Source organism: Bufo gargarizans, chromosome 9, assembly GCF_014858855.1.
Source record: "Bufo gargarizans isolate SCDJY-AF-19 chromosome 9, ASM1485885v1, whole genome shotgun sequence".
Classification (NCBI taxonomy): domain Eukaryota; kingdom Metazoa; phylum Chordata; class Amphibia; order Anura; family Bufonidae; genus Bufo; species Bufo gargarizans.
The window spans coordinates 194,549,633-194,564,456 of record NC_058088.1 but is presented as its reverse complement, the minus strand read 5'-3'; the positions used below and the strand labels follow the sequence as shown (position 1 = coordinate 194,564,456).

General features: G+C 53.0%; 1 protein-coding gene across 2 annotated transcripts in view; it reads right to left on the bottom strand.

The window, feature by feature from the left end:
• Positions 1–1,121: 1,121 nt before the first annotated feature.
• Positions 1,122–14,824, bottom strand: part of LOC122919939 (tyrosine-protein kinase ABL1-like) — a 77,673-nt gene continuing 63,970 nt past the window's right edge. For both annotated transcript variants that reach the window (XM_044269184.1, XM_044269182.1), the window contains exons 3-11: positions 14,468–14,763; positions 13,085–13,357; positions 11,560–11,644; positions 10,188–10,365; positions 7,447–7,631; positions 7,082–7,234; positions 6,103–6,192; positions 4,497–4,655; positions 1,122–3,950 (exon numbers count right to left, since the gene is read on the bottom strand). In XM_044269184.1, the coding sequence (XP_044125119.1) occupies positions 2,350–3,950; positions 4,497–4,655; positions 6,103–6,192; positions 7,082–7,234; positions 7,447–7,631; positions 10,188–10,365; positions 11,560–11,644; positions 13,085–13,357; positions 14,468–14,763 (3,020 nt within the window). In that variant the 3' untranslated portion in view covers positions 1,122–2,349. The remainder of the gene's footprint in view (positions 3,951–4,496; positions 4,656–6,102; positions 6,193–7,081; positions 7,235–7,446; positions 7,632–10,187; positions 10,366–11,559; positions 11,645–13,084; positions 13,358–14,467; positions 14,764–14,824) is intronic.

The window sequence follows — 14,824 nt, the reverse complement described above, 5'->3', positions numbered from 1 at the left end:
GACCGGGGAGGGGAACACAGCAAGGCTGGTGAAAGGAGGCGGGCAGGGGGGACGACACACAGAGGAGAGGAGGCGGGCGGGCAGGGGGGACGACACACAGAGGAGAGGAGGCGGGCAGGGGGGACGACACACAGAGGAGAGGAGGCGGGCAGGAAGGACACACAGAAGAGAGGAGGCGGGCAGGGGGGACACACAGAAGAGAGGAGGCGGGCAGGGGGGACACACAGAAGAGAGGAGGCGGGCAGGGGGGACACACAGAAGAGAGGAGGCGGGCAGGGGGGACGACACACAGAGGAGAGGAGGCGGGCAGGGGGGACGACACAGAGAGAGGAGGCGGGCAGGGGGGACGACACACAGAGGAGGCGGGCAGGGGGACGACACACAGAGGAGAGGAGGCGGGCAGGGGGGACGACACACAGAGGAGAGGAGGCGGGCAGGGGGGACGACACACAGAGGAGAGGAGGCGGGCAGGGGGGACGACACACAGAAGAGAGGAGGCCGGCAGGGGGGACGACACAGAAGAGAGGAGGCGGGCAGGGGGGACGACACACAGAAGAGAGGAGGCGGGCAGTGGGGACGACACACAGGAGAGGGGAGGCGGGCAGGGAGGACACACGGGAGGCGGGCAGGGAGGACACACAGGAGGCGGGCAGGAAGGACACACGGGAGAGGGGCAGGAAGGACAGAGAGACGAGGAAAGCGAGACCAACGCACAGGAGAGACGAGGAAAGCGAGACCAACGCACAGGAGAGACGAGGAAAGCGAGACCAACGCACAGGAGAGACGAGGGAAAGCGAGACCAACGCACAGGAGAGACGAGGAAAGCGAGACCAACGCACAGGAGAGACGAGGAAAGCGAGGACCAACGCACAGAAGAGACGAGGAAAGCGAGACCAACGCACAGGAGAGACGAAGAAAGCGAGACCAACGACGGGAGACGAGGAAAGCGAGACCAACGCACAGGAGAGACGAGGAAAGCGAGACCAACGCACAGGAGAGACGAGGAGGAAAGCGAGACCAACGCACAGGAGAGACGAGGAAAGCGAGACCAACGCACAGGAGAGACGAGGAAAGCGAGACGAACGCACAGGAGAGACGAGGAAAGCGAGACCGAACGCACAGGAGAGACGAGGAAAGCGAGGCGAACGCACAGGAGAGACAAGGAAAGCGAGACGAACGCACAGGAGAGACGAGGAAAGCGAGGCGAACGCACAGGAGAGACGAGGAAAGCGAGGCGAACGCACAGGAGAGACGAGGAAAGCGAGGCGAACGCACAGGAGAGACGAGGAAAGCGAGGCGAACGCACAGGAGAGACGAGGAAAGCGAGACGAACGCACAGGAGAGACGAGGAAAGCGAGACGAACGCACAGGAGAGACGAGGAAAGCGAGACGAACGCACAGGAGAGACGAGGAAAGCGAGACGAACGCACAGGAGAGACGAGGAAAGCGAGACGAACGCACAGGAGAGAGGAAGAGTGCAAGATGGATGCATGGGAGAGAGGAAGAGGGCTATACAAACACAGCTGGCATGAGAGACAGTATAATACATGGTTTACTCAATGGGCACCATAGTGTTAAGGTGGGAGGCACTGCTGGTTCAGTCACTTGTGGGGGAGGACACTTGTGAGGTGCTTGGATTGCACATACTCGGGGCCCCTGATCATTACTGACCCTGGCGGATGTGCCTATGGCAATACTGGGGAGTGTGGTCACCGTCACCTTCACACAGTCCACCTGTTTTTGGTTTTAAAAGAATAATACATAGGGAAAAAGGAAATTGCACTTAAAATCATCAAGTTCTCAGCGCCCCCTACAGACCGTTTGTCCACTGCGTCTCTGCATAGACACCACGCTATTGTACGCCGGCGTGGGCGGACACCCTTGGAGCAGAGGGCAGTCTGGTCACTCGGGAAAGGAAGAGTTAACGGAATGCTACAGTGTAGCCGCTTATGTGCTGAGGGTCTGGTTGTCGGAATGTCTCAGGAGCCAGGCGCTCCTTGGCTCTTTAATATGTGCGGTGGGGGAAGGGAGACGCCGCCCCCCCCCCTTCGATACCTGGTGCTGCGGCAGTGGCCGTTGGGATGTAGCAGTGTTAGACAAGGCAGAGGCTTATGGGGGATCCCAGCGCCGTAGAGTGCTCATTCTGCCAGTTACGGGTGGAGGAAACCTGTAGACCTTGAAGGTCCGTGTCATGTAGAAAGGGGAGGGGGTGAACATGTGCAGCCACCTCTGGATACCAGGCGGCACGGCGCAGGCCACCAATGTAGGATGCATAGCTTTAGTGTCAAGACACCGTCCATTACGTAGAGCAGAAACGTGGGGTGCGAGGCCCACCTGACGTCTGAGATGCTACCTCTGAACCACGTCGCTTATTTCTTTGACAGACGAGAGCAGCTTGGTAAAGTCCTGAGACGTGGCCGGTCCTCCTGCCGTGGTGGCGGCGGGGCATATCTGAAGGTCCCGGAGGCTGTTCTCCAACTTGCTCATGGCTTCTCTGAAAGCAAACTTGTTCCTCATCTGTTGAATGGAGTCCACATAACAGGTGCAGAAGGCGTGGAGGTTTTTGGCGGCCTCCAGCACGGCGCTGTGGCTGGCCATCTGTTCAGAGTTTCGGCTGATGGCGGCCCGTAGGCATTCAGTGCTTTCCAGCAACGTCTCCTTGGTGACTGCTCCGCTTAGCAGCTTCTCGGGAGGTTGGCGGGTTTTACGCAAGGAAACTCTAGTGGAGATGAGTGGAATGAAAGCGGTGGAGGAGGATGTGGGTGGCTGAGGTTGGTCCATCCCCGTCTGAACTGCGGCCCGCTTTTCCGTGGATAGGGGCTTGGTGGTGGACAGTGGCGTGGCTTTCTTGGCGGTGTCCGTCACAGCTGGGTTTGTTCTCAAGTGGTCTTCACTCTGGTTTGCGGCCTTGTGCTTTGGCTCGTTTGTGCTGGTGTCGTGGCTAAGGCTTTGGGAGGATATCTTTGAAGGCTTCGTGCTGGTGGAAGACGGAGAGGTCTGGCTGGACAGTGGTAGAGGTGGGCTCGGTTTGACCTTCGCTGCTTTCATTTTGTCCTTGGCGGCAGACTCTGTTGCTTTGAGTCTCCGGAGACGGAGGTCTGTCTCGGTTCTGCCAGCGCCTGGGGTCACCTTAGCAGAAGAGACGAACTCTGAAGCAGTTCTTATGTTCCCGCTCTCCTCTTTATGTACGGGGGAGGAAGACGAGGGGCCGCCAGGTTTCCTACGTGGAAATTTGGGGGTCAGACTGGGAGGACTGGAGCCTGGACTTTGGTCGGCATCCTTAAACACTTCGTCTGTGGGCTCCTCGGTTTTCTTGGGAAGGCGGGGAGGTGGTGTCACTGCCCCCCTAGAACTAAACAGGTCTGGTTTGACCTCATTGCCCCTTTTACGAGGCAGAGCTGGTCTGTCTGCTTTTTGGACACCTCCAGACAGGTCCAGCATGTGCCTGGTGGAGGGCATTTCCCTGGGCAGAGTGACTGACTTCCACTCCATATCTTTGGACCCATGGGGCATGCATGAGGCAGACGATGACCTCTGGAAGCGTTTGCTGGTGGTGCTGCTCCCATCCTCTTCTCCCGGCGGTGGTTGCCGCCCTACACTCGTGATGGACTTTTTCCAGTGTGGGGTTAAAAAGAGCGTACCCCCCTGCACAGAGCCATTGGTCATGGTGGCCCCGTTACTGGTGAATTTCATGGACTCTATATCGCCACCATTGCTGGCGTCTCTGCCATCTCCTTCCAGGCACCTCGGTTCCATCTCACGGAAGGAGCTGCTGCGCTTGGGTGGGGTGGGGGCAGTTTTCTTCTTCCGCTTGATCAGTGTGCTGAAGAGGTTGGCCTTTTTACTATTGGGTAACAGACGGTCATCCTCAGGCCCGACATCTGCAGCGCCAGTCCGTTCCTTGCGAGGGAGTAGAGGAGACACAGCGGCCGACTCCAGATCCAGAACATCTGGAAGAGACAGAGGACACAATCGCTGAGGACGGACATGCATCTGAGCGTACAGACGCCTCTACGTGTGTGTATGATGCAGCGAAAGCACCTCCCAAGGGGGGCTTGGCGCCAGCTGAGCAATGTCTGGCAGTCTGGTTGCTACGCATACACTCCTATACAACCAGTCTTGCTTAGGACTTCAGATTTAGGCAGAACTGGAGGTGCGGACATTTGGTCCTTCCCCACTTCTTACTGCTAAGGCCATAAATAAGATAGCAGAAGTACATGCTTCTGCTCTGGGGACCTTCTAGTGAGGGGGCCCATCCATGTTTGGAAAAATCCAGTGCAGGACTCCCCTCTCCGACAATTGGCCCAAGGGCCATACGTCAGGCCCGTGTCCACGGTGGAAATTCAACACCATCATGGGGTCCCATTTGATTATTTTTTTTGGGACTGGGGCCAATGCTTACTGCTACATTAACCCTTATGGAAGACCGGCTTCCTGCAAATGTAGATCCTACAAGCTTGTGTCCCTTTAGTGGAGTAGAAGTGCTGGGTGCTTACCCTGATCAGCGGCGCCCCTACTGTGTGAGGTATCTGTGGTATCATCCTTGTTCTCGGTCACTCTTCGGGAGGTCCTGGTCTTTGTCGGCAGCTCGGGGGCCTGCAGAAGGCAGCTGACATTCACTCTTAGGCCTTTCTTCCCCAGCTCCTTCTCCACCTCTGAAATACACACAGACAACAAACAAAGAAGTCACTGCACAGCTGAAGAGCTTGTTACAATGTATCAGTGAAAGACAATCTCTTAGTGAGAAGTACAGGAGCAGCAGACGTCTCTTAGGGCCCCATGATCAGCACAACCATAATCTGTTACATCATGACATCGCCAGAAACCCTTTAATAAGTCTGCGCTGTTACAACCCCCTTTGCCCATGATAGTTTTCACTGTAGTTCTGACATTCTAGTCATGAACCAGGAAGCTTAGGATGAGCAGAGCTATGGGTTCCTGCAGCTTGTGGAATTAGAGAGAAAGTAGCGGCTGCATGTGCCCAGGGCATCACGTCTAGAAGGTCATTCACTGCCGGTAACCTGGAGCTGGCGAAACTGGCAGTGGATGACCCCCTGTAAGGGCAGCAGCCATTAGTCCGATACAATTGTGCAGGATCGGCAACGTCTGTGAAGAGCCTGTTGTGAATAGCCATGGTTTTATGCCCTTCCCTGCAGCTCTGAACAAACACCGTCAATTATCCTTGGGGCAATCAGTCAACAATTACTGTATGAAAGGAACGGCTGGCATGAAGGTGGGCGCCGCTCTCCGGGTCCCGCAGTACAATGCTGAAAAGAGGTCTTTTATTAAAGCAATTATCAGCGCAAGCAAAGCAAATGCATTAGCAGAATCGTCACATAAAAAAACATAGAAAAGAGAGATACCGGGAGTCTGCGCCATGAAGAACCATTGTGTGAAAGCTTTTGTACTGCGCGCCATTGTCTGCCGAGCGCCTGAAGCCAACCGTATGTCACTGCACGCGGGTCTCACCGCTGCTGGAACACTGCGCTCCTCCCTCCACCATTAATGCAAATCCGCAGCAGAAGGTGGACCGCTGATTGCACCTGTGGAGGCGCTATGGGGATTCTTAACGCCGCTGCCCGGGGGATTAAATCTCACCGCGGAGCATGCTGGCACTCAGCTTGAGGATGTTCAGGTCGGACTGGCCCTTTAAGACCTCTTCTGTGAGAGAACGTCTTGACTAGCAATTCCTAATAAAGGAACCTATAGCAAGGCTGACGCAGGCCACCAGCTCTTCTGGATGTGAACACCCCGGATATAGTTAGGACTGGATTATGGAGTTGCTAGTTACGCATTTCCCCTGATATATTTTGCGTATTGTGCGCAGTAGCTCCAGAGAGGAGGGACGGGATGAGAGGGGATATAAAAAGGAACTGACAACTCATGGAAGTGGAGAGATTCATGGCAGGACATCAAAGCGCCTGCGCCGCTGCTGTAGGAACGAACACCCCAGTAATGAACACGCCGCATCTTTGTAGCAACTTCAATAAACATTCAGATGGACCCACTTCTGAGATCTCGGAGAATATGGAGAGCTCATTATCTGGCGTCTCTCCATCTCCTCCTCGCACCTGCGAGCGACGCAGAAAGCGACATCCTTACCGTCCGATATACTCGACTCCTGGAACATGGTCTCAAAGGCCTGGTGGATCTCAGCGAAGGACGGCCGGTCTAGAGGGTTCCACTGCCAGCCTGAAGGGAGAACGGGAAACCACATGAGTACGGGGCGCCGGTGCCAGACAATCAGACGCAGGATTCCAACAGTCTGGGTTTTATACAATTCCAGGTGTGGATTATCCGACCTCAGGGATTCCCGGATGTCCGATTAACAGACCTTCTGAATTAAAGTAATGTCACCATATTAGGGGACGGCTGCTTTAAAGGATATCCTCTTGTTAGGCCTGTATTACACCAACAGATTATCTGTCCAATCAGACCAATATTTGGTGTGTAGAAGAAAAGATGTGTGTGTGACCAATGACTGTCAGAGGATCTGTTGGTGTAATACAGGCCATTAATTGTCGGGACGGAAGTGTTCCTTCTTGGCAATCACCTGCTCGCTAGCGGAGGAGACTGGCATGCAGTGATCTCCTCCTCAGTATAGGGAGGAGCAATCGTTATACAATCGCTCTTTCCTAAACGGAATCATTGTTTGCCGGCAGCCGATTGTAATTAGACATAATCTGCCGTCAGCAAACGATTTGGATTGCCTGATGAATGAGCATCGGCAACTGGCGGCAGCATTAGAGTGCCAGACGATTGCCAACGAGCACATTAGCGATCATATGCCCAAAAAAAAATATATATATATATATATAAAACGCCCAGTGTAATGCACCCTTTAAACATTTTTTGCATGGTCCTACCTCTGGGTCCCGCACCTATCTCCACAACAGGGGTCCCCCAACCCCCATTGGCTGTGGAGGCGGAGGAGCATGTGCGGCTCTTTCCAATACATCTGTGGCAGATCCCCAAAAACAGCCAAGCTGGTGCGGGGCCCTGAGGGGGGATCCGGTGGATTGTGCCCTCAAGATGGTGACATGTGGTCTACCTTAACCCCGCGTGTTGAGTGCACACTTACATGCTCTCATGAGTTGGTACACTTTCTCTGGGCAGCCCTCGGGACGCTCCATGCGATAATCCTTTTCCAGCAGCTCGTACACCTGCGACAGGTCGATGCCGGGGTAGGGGGACATGCCGTAGGTGGCGATCTCCCAGAGTAATACGCCAAACGCTGCGGAATAAAAACCATTAGAATGCTGGGATTGTGATGGAATCTCTATCCTCTACTGCAAATCCACAGGACTGATCACAGAGGGGCCCACCATTCACTGGTACGAGGGTCCTGGGGCCCATAATGAGGAGCAGCGGCTGAACATGAAGGAGGTCGAGGTAAACATGCAAAAAATGACAATTTGTAAAGCGGGTAAGTGACCATCTACTCACCCCAGACATCGGACTTGATGGAGAACTTGTTATACGCCAGGCTTTCTGGGGCCGTCCACTTGATGGGGAATTTGGCTCCAGCGTGGGCAGTGTATGTATCGCCCGTCATCAGGCGGCTGAGCCCGAAATCAGCAACTTTTACCAAGTGGTTTTCGCCAACGAGGCAGTTTCTGGCTGCAAGGTCCCTGAAGGCGAGAGAAAAAAAAACCATCAATGTCCACGTTATGTTATGTATGTGTAAATGCAAAAATATTCACGCCGTGGCTACATCCAGAGCAGAGCGGCGGCATGGCTTCTACAGCACCGGGCTCTCCCACTGAAGGGTTAACTGTCCTCCTCCTAGCGGCGGCCTGGTTAATAACCCGGAGGGTGGTGCAGGGGAGTCACTGACCGGCTGAGATCCGGAGTGACCTGTAATTAATCCGTAATTAACCAATTAACTTTGTCTTCTCAATCAATTGGTTTAGTGCGGGAGTGAATACATAGAGAACAGTCGGCTGCGGGCGGGGGGCACCGGTCATGTAGCAGTACACCGCACGCCCGCTGCTTCACTCACTGCAATCGGTTGGGGTGAATGTGCCGACACCCCTAAACAGCGCTACAAACAGCTCCTTATATCTCAGCTTCCCTCGTGATTGTGACACAGTCGAGGGGCGTATCGAGTGCAATCAGAACCCCCCTGTAAATCTGTGAGGGTTGAATTACAATGCTTTCACCTGGAGGAGAAAAATATTCAACAATTGCGCTGATTACCCCACAAGGATCGTATTAGCACATGGAAAATGAGTTAGCGTCGGGGCGCGCGTCTGATCCGGGGAAAGAGATCACGTCCACAGCAGCCTTTCCGTGTACCACCCTCCCCTGCCAGGCACAACCATGAGCCCTCCATGAATGAGTGACACTGAAGTGCTGGGGTGACCCGCCCGCACGCCCGGCGCACACATGACAACCTCCTCGGCACTGCTACTCCTCGTAATCAGATCGTTCATGTTAAATACCCGCTGCTGGATATTTGTTTCTATGGCTTTAGGAGCCAAGTGATTGCTTTAAATTTGCAGGTATTAGCAACACACGGGCACACGTGAGGTGGAAGGGCGGCCTTCTCGGGCTCCCACTGGGATAAGTGTGGTATTACCGGGCACAGGGCAGAGGAAGGGGGGGGGGTCGTCCTCTCATTACATTGCCAGGAGCTGCAATCCGAATGCAAAGAATGTGCATGGGTGGCGGCTAATTGCCAGCCTGTTAAAGGTCACAAAGCAGAGCGCTTCACAGCGCACACGTGTACGGGGACCGGGCGAGTGGCCGGGACAATGGACAATTAAAAATCCGTTACCAGGCACTGGCAATAATGAGGATCGGTCTCAAGGAGCGGGGAATCAGCAGCGGAGCACTCAGGCTGTGCCGCCATGCTCATCTTGCTCTGTTCTCAGCCACTGCGCCTCCTGATCCAAGAAGCAGCCATCTTGAGCCGCCAGCCCTTTAGTCCCCCTGCCCTCTGCCAGTAGCACCCGGTCTATGGCAATCATTGTAAGGCTGGGAGCGGATACGGTGCAACTGTGGAGCTGTGGAAATACCCGCGTGCCGCCGATCCCTGGCGCAGAGTCACCATGGATTTAGTCCTCTGCAGGTGTGGATTTCGCCATGGATCCGATTAGAAGTTTTCCTTTAAGCAGCATCTCCATCTCCCCAGTAAATAGAAGCCTCACTGGTCAGTGGTTTCTTAGGTTTTATCCCTTCCTGGGAAAGCTGGGTGACCACCACTATCTGCCATTACAGGTGCAGTCACCCAGCTTTCCCACAGGGGCTGATAAGCAGCACTAGGAAAGCCAGACGCTGGCCCCTAAAATGGCGAACGCAGCGGCAGTCACCCCGCTTTCCAAGAAATGCAAAGAGACAAGTGGCACCCCCAGAGACCAATATCTATTCATTGCTGTTCGGCCGTCCTTCATGATTAACCCCTCATTGGCGGGTTAATTCCACCCAAGGCGATACAAATTCGCTCTGTTCTTGGTGTAAAAAAAAAAAGTACAATGGAGAATTTTCGCGGTGGTGCTGACATTTAATAGACTTGAATTTCTCGGAGAAGAGACATGAAATGCCAGCCGCATCACGTGCTCGCGCCCCCCCTCTCAGGAGACGTTGCCCGCTGTGTGTCAGCTTTCAGCTATGCCCGCTCTCCGCATTGTTCGCACAAATCAACACGCCAAATTGTTTCAGCACTTAAGCTTATGAGCGGTAATAGCGAGGGGGGTTCATGTGCGGCGCGCTGACAATGTAATTACATCCCGAGAAGAAAAAAAAAACAAAAACACAAAGCTGACATTAATCTCTATATCCCGGCTGCACGACTCACCCTAATGGGGTCCGGTGGAAGGACAGCCAGCGATAAAAGTGTCTATGCCCCACTATGATACCGAGGAGGCGGACGGCGGCCAACAATATGAGAGCTAATCTCGAAAACTTCAAGTCTGTGAGTGGTTACCTAGGGGGAAGCTGGGTGACAATCGGCAGGGACAACACTGTCCCCCAAAGACCGAAGATTAGAACAGCAACATATTAGGAAACTGCTGACAAGACCGTAACATGGGGCGCAAATAAGGTTCTGTAGAGGAAACTGATGGACTTGACTTTTTTCAACCGTATTAACTCTTAGCTATAGGTATAACACAAGGATCTTCTAATGAACGGACGACCGTTAACGTCAGGCGGACGCAGAATGAAGCTGCAGAGCGGGGACAGACCTGTGAATGAAGTTCTTCTTCTCCAGGTACTCCATGGCTGACGAGATCTGAGTTGCCATGTGAAGAAGTACCACGGCCGTCACCTCTTCCCGATTGCACTCTCGCAGGTAGTCCAACAGGTTCCCGTACGTCATAAACTCAGTGATGATGTAGAACGGGGGCTCCCGCGTACACACCCCTGAGTAAGAAACACAAAGCAAAGCGTTTTGTGGGGGATATGCTGATTTTGAGATAAAGATTGTTAACACTGTGATCCTGAGTTACATCCTGTATTATACCCCAGAGCTGCACTCACTATTCTGCTGGTGCAGTCACTGTGTACATACATTACTTATCCTGTACTGATCCTGAGCTACATCCTGTATTGTACTCCAGAGCTGCACTCACTATTCTGCTGGTGCAGTCACTGTGTACATACATTACTTATCCTGTACTGATCCTGAGTTACATCCTGTATTACACTCCAGAGCTGCACTCACTATTCTGCTGGTGCAGTCACTGTGTACATACATTACTTATCCTGTACTGATCCTGAGTTACATCCTGTATTATACTCCAGAGCTGCACTCACTATTCTGCTGGTGCAGTCACTGTGTACATACATTACTTATCCTGCACTGACCCTGAGTTACATCCTGTATTATACTCCAGAGCTGCACTCACTATTCTGCTGGTGCAGTCACTGTGTACATACATTACTTATCCTGTACTGATCCTGAGTTACATCCTGTATTATACTCCAGAGCTGCACTCACTATTCTGCAGGTGCAGTCACTGTGTACATATATTACTTATCCTGTACTGATCCTGAGTTACATCCAGTATTATACTCCAGAGCTGCACTCCCTATTCTGCTGGTGCAGTCACTGTGTACATACATTACTTATCCTGTACTGATCCTCAGTTACATCCTGTATTATCCTCCAGAGCTGCACTCACTATTCTGCTGGTGCAGTCACTGTGTACATACATTACTGATCCTGAATTACATCCTGTATTATACTCCAGAGCTGCACTCACTATTCTGCTGGTGCAGTCACTGTGTACATTACATTACTTATCCTGTACTGATCCTGAGTTACATCCTGTATTATACTCCAGAGCTGCACTCACTATTCTGCTGGTTGTGATTGGAAACAGTCAGAAAGCTTGTGGACAGACACCTAGCTAACACATCAGCTGAGCAGGTACAACACAGGGGGCAGTTCGATTTTCCTGTATCAGAATGTGAATCGTCAGAGCATGCTCTGGGCAATGCTGGTAGAGTTTATCCCTGAAGACTCCAGAATTATGATTGTAGCTCTGGAGTATAATACAGAATAAATCCGGGCAGTGAACATCAGGGTGGTTATATTCCGGATCGGTCACGTACCCAGCAGCTGCACCAGGTTGGGATGCTTCACCTCCTTCATCACAGCAGCTTCTTTCAAGAACTCCTCCACCTCCATGGTGTCTTCCTAGAAGCGAATCGGGAGAAATGAGATGAGAAACCTGGGGCCGCTCATCATGGTGAGAGATGTGGCTCTGTGTGCATCAAATTAGGGGTGGGCGATATGGCCTAAAATCATCTATATTGCGATATCATTTTAAGCATGTGTGATATATATCGCGATATATTGTTTTCTATATTTGGGGGGGGTTAAACTTTTTTTTTTTTTACTTTTTATTTAATAACTATTAGCCTCCTTAAGGCCTAGAACCGTTGTCATATTCACCCTAATAGAGCTCTATTAGGGTGAATAGGACTTAACACTCTCCCTGCTGCCCTGTGCTTTGTGCACACAACAGCAGGGAGCTGACCATGGCAGCCAGCCTCTGATCAGCCCCCCAGCCTCTGATCAGCCCCCCAGCCTCTCCCTCTTATAAGCCCCCTCTGGTAACTCAAACACCCCCCCCCCTCCCTCCCCAGTATTGATCATTGGTGGCAGTGGCCACAGGGTCCCCCCCCTATCATTGGTGGCAGTGGGCAGTGCGCCCCCCCTCCTGCCCCAGGATTGATTATTGGTGGCAGGGACCCCTCCCCCCCACATCATTGGTGGCAGCAGCAGTTCTGATCGGAGTCCCAGCAGTGTAATGCTGGGGCTCCAATCGGTTACCATGGCAGCCAGGAGTCACGCTACTGAAGTCCTGGCTGCTATTATATGTCAGTGAGCAGCATTATACTTACGGGCGCCGTGGCCGCCGGGCGCTTATAGCATTAGAAATGCGCCGCACAGACATACGAGAAGAAGGAGCGCCCGGCGGCCACGGCGCCCGTGAGTATAATGCTGCTCACTGACATATCATGGCAGCCGGGACTCCTGGCTGCCATGGTAACCGATCGGAGCTGCCGCTCCGTGGTCATATCGCAGTCCGGCGATATAGGCGATCTGCACAAAATCCATATCGTGGCACAAATTTATATCGCCTATACCGCCCACCCTTACATCAAATACATTTTTTAAGATCTCTGCTTGCGGTCAGTTAATTGAAACCTTTACTGACTTAGCCATGCTCATACAGGCGGATGGCCCCTGGGGGTCTGGGGTCTGAAGCCTGGTTTGGGGTCTGAAAGAGTCTAAATGAGTTTAGGGGGTCTGGTCTGGAGTCAGGTCTGATTTGGGCCTGTGTGAATTTAGGGGTGTGGTCTAAAGTTCTGAATTCATTTCAGGGGTGTGGTCTAAAGTTCTGAATTCATTTCAGGGGTGTGGTCTAAAGTTCTGAATGGATTTCAGGGGTGTGGTCTAAAGTTCTGAATGGATTTCAGGGGTGTGGTCTAAAGTTCTGAATGGATTTCAGGGGTGTGGTCTAGGGATCTGGATGAATTTTAGGAACCTGATCTAGACAGAGCAGAGGTAGGTATGAATACTGCACTACATCGGCCCACTTACAGCCATAGTCCTGGTCACGTGACTTACCTTCAGCGTCTTCACTGCCACGGTCAGATTATACTTCTTCCAGACGCCCTCATAGACCTCTCCGTACTGACCGCCGCCCAGTTTGTGCTTCATGGTGATGTCCGTCCTCTCGATCTCCCATTTGTCATAGTTGGGGGACACCCCATAGATGGTGGGCTTGTTGCGCTTTGGCGCTGGGTAGTGTAGCGTGGTGATCAGTCCATCGGATACTGTTGAGTGGTGGTGCACTAGCTCGGCCAGTGTATTAAAGCGGCTGTCTGAGGACACATAGAGCTGGAGACAGAAAACGGAAGGATTTACAAAGTCAATTAAAAAATAATAATAATGAACTTCTCATTCTCCAGTCACATCCAAAGCTGCATTAAAAACTTCCACTGGTTCCCATCTAGAATATACCAGGCCTGCGCTGACAGATGCAACCGCCGCAGCGGAGGTTCTATAATGCACTGCACGCTGCCGCATGGCATTGGGGTGATGCAGTACAGTTCAGCAAATGCACCAAAGCAGGGCGTGCCGAACCAGCAGGGGGCAGCAGTGATACAGAGGTTCAGGCAGAGATAATAGGAAAAAAATGAATTTTGAATGCAGCTTTTGATGTGGCTGGAGTGGCAGACTCAAGAAAGTAACAGTAGAGAATGAAGTTCATTGCAGACACCACGTGACCATTGTAATGAGTTCACTGTTGTCACCCCCCCTCCTCAGGGACCAGCGTTTCCCGTTTCACTGCCTCCTTCCTGCAGTCCCCAGGCTGTGACGTCGGACCCTCATTTGTTTATTTACCGCAGACTGCTTAGCTGTATTGGCCGCGGTAATTCGATACGGGGGGAGGGAGGCTTGGCGCGGGCGCTGTGACCGCTGGTCGCTCCCCTCATTCAGAACGCAGCGGATGGCAGCCACTGGCTTTATAAATCCGTAAGGATTAACCCAATTCCATTGGTTTTCCTCTAGTCCCTGCCAAGCGCAACAGCCCAGAGCCAAATGCCCACATACTGTACATACTTCACAGCGGCAGTGCCAGGGGCTGAGCTTTAGGGAAGCCCCCATGTGCCCTGCAGCTGGAGAATATGATCCCATCATTAGGTCACTGCCAGGTCCTGGGGAACGCACTGTCCCGGGGAGCTAGAACATGGCTCCCCAGAGCGGCAGACGTCTGCACACAACCCCGGGCGTGTGGCTGGAGATCTGACAATGAGTAAGAAGTATGGATGGCGTCCCAGGCATGTCCTCCCCCCTCCCCGGCCTGTTCCTCCAATTGTATAAGGCCTGCCTGGTGCACAATGGCTTCTCACAGCGACAAATGAGCGGACGTCACGTTATTCCCGTAGCGGGTGCTCTATAGGCTGGATATGTAAAGGGGGCTCCAGACGCCGGTGACCCACCTACCTTGCCGTCAGACGCTGTATTGATACGGTAGTGGTACACCCTGCCCTCGTATCGTAGGGATATGGACCTCTGCCCCGGGCTGCTCTCGCTCTCTCGGACCAGGAAGCTGCCATTGATGCCGCTGCTCAGGAGGTATTCAGCCGCGTTGCGGGACACCGGCCCGTGGTACCACGAGTGCTTCTCAGGACTGTTGACCGGGGTGATGTAGTTACTGGGCACCCAGCCCTGGCCATTCTTGGTCCGAGCCTCGCACCACTCTCCGTTGTGATTGTAGCCGAGAACTCGGAGCTTCTCACCTATTACACAGGAATCAAGATGGAGGCCCAAGTCACAACAACGCCGTCTTTCCACTGTCAC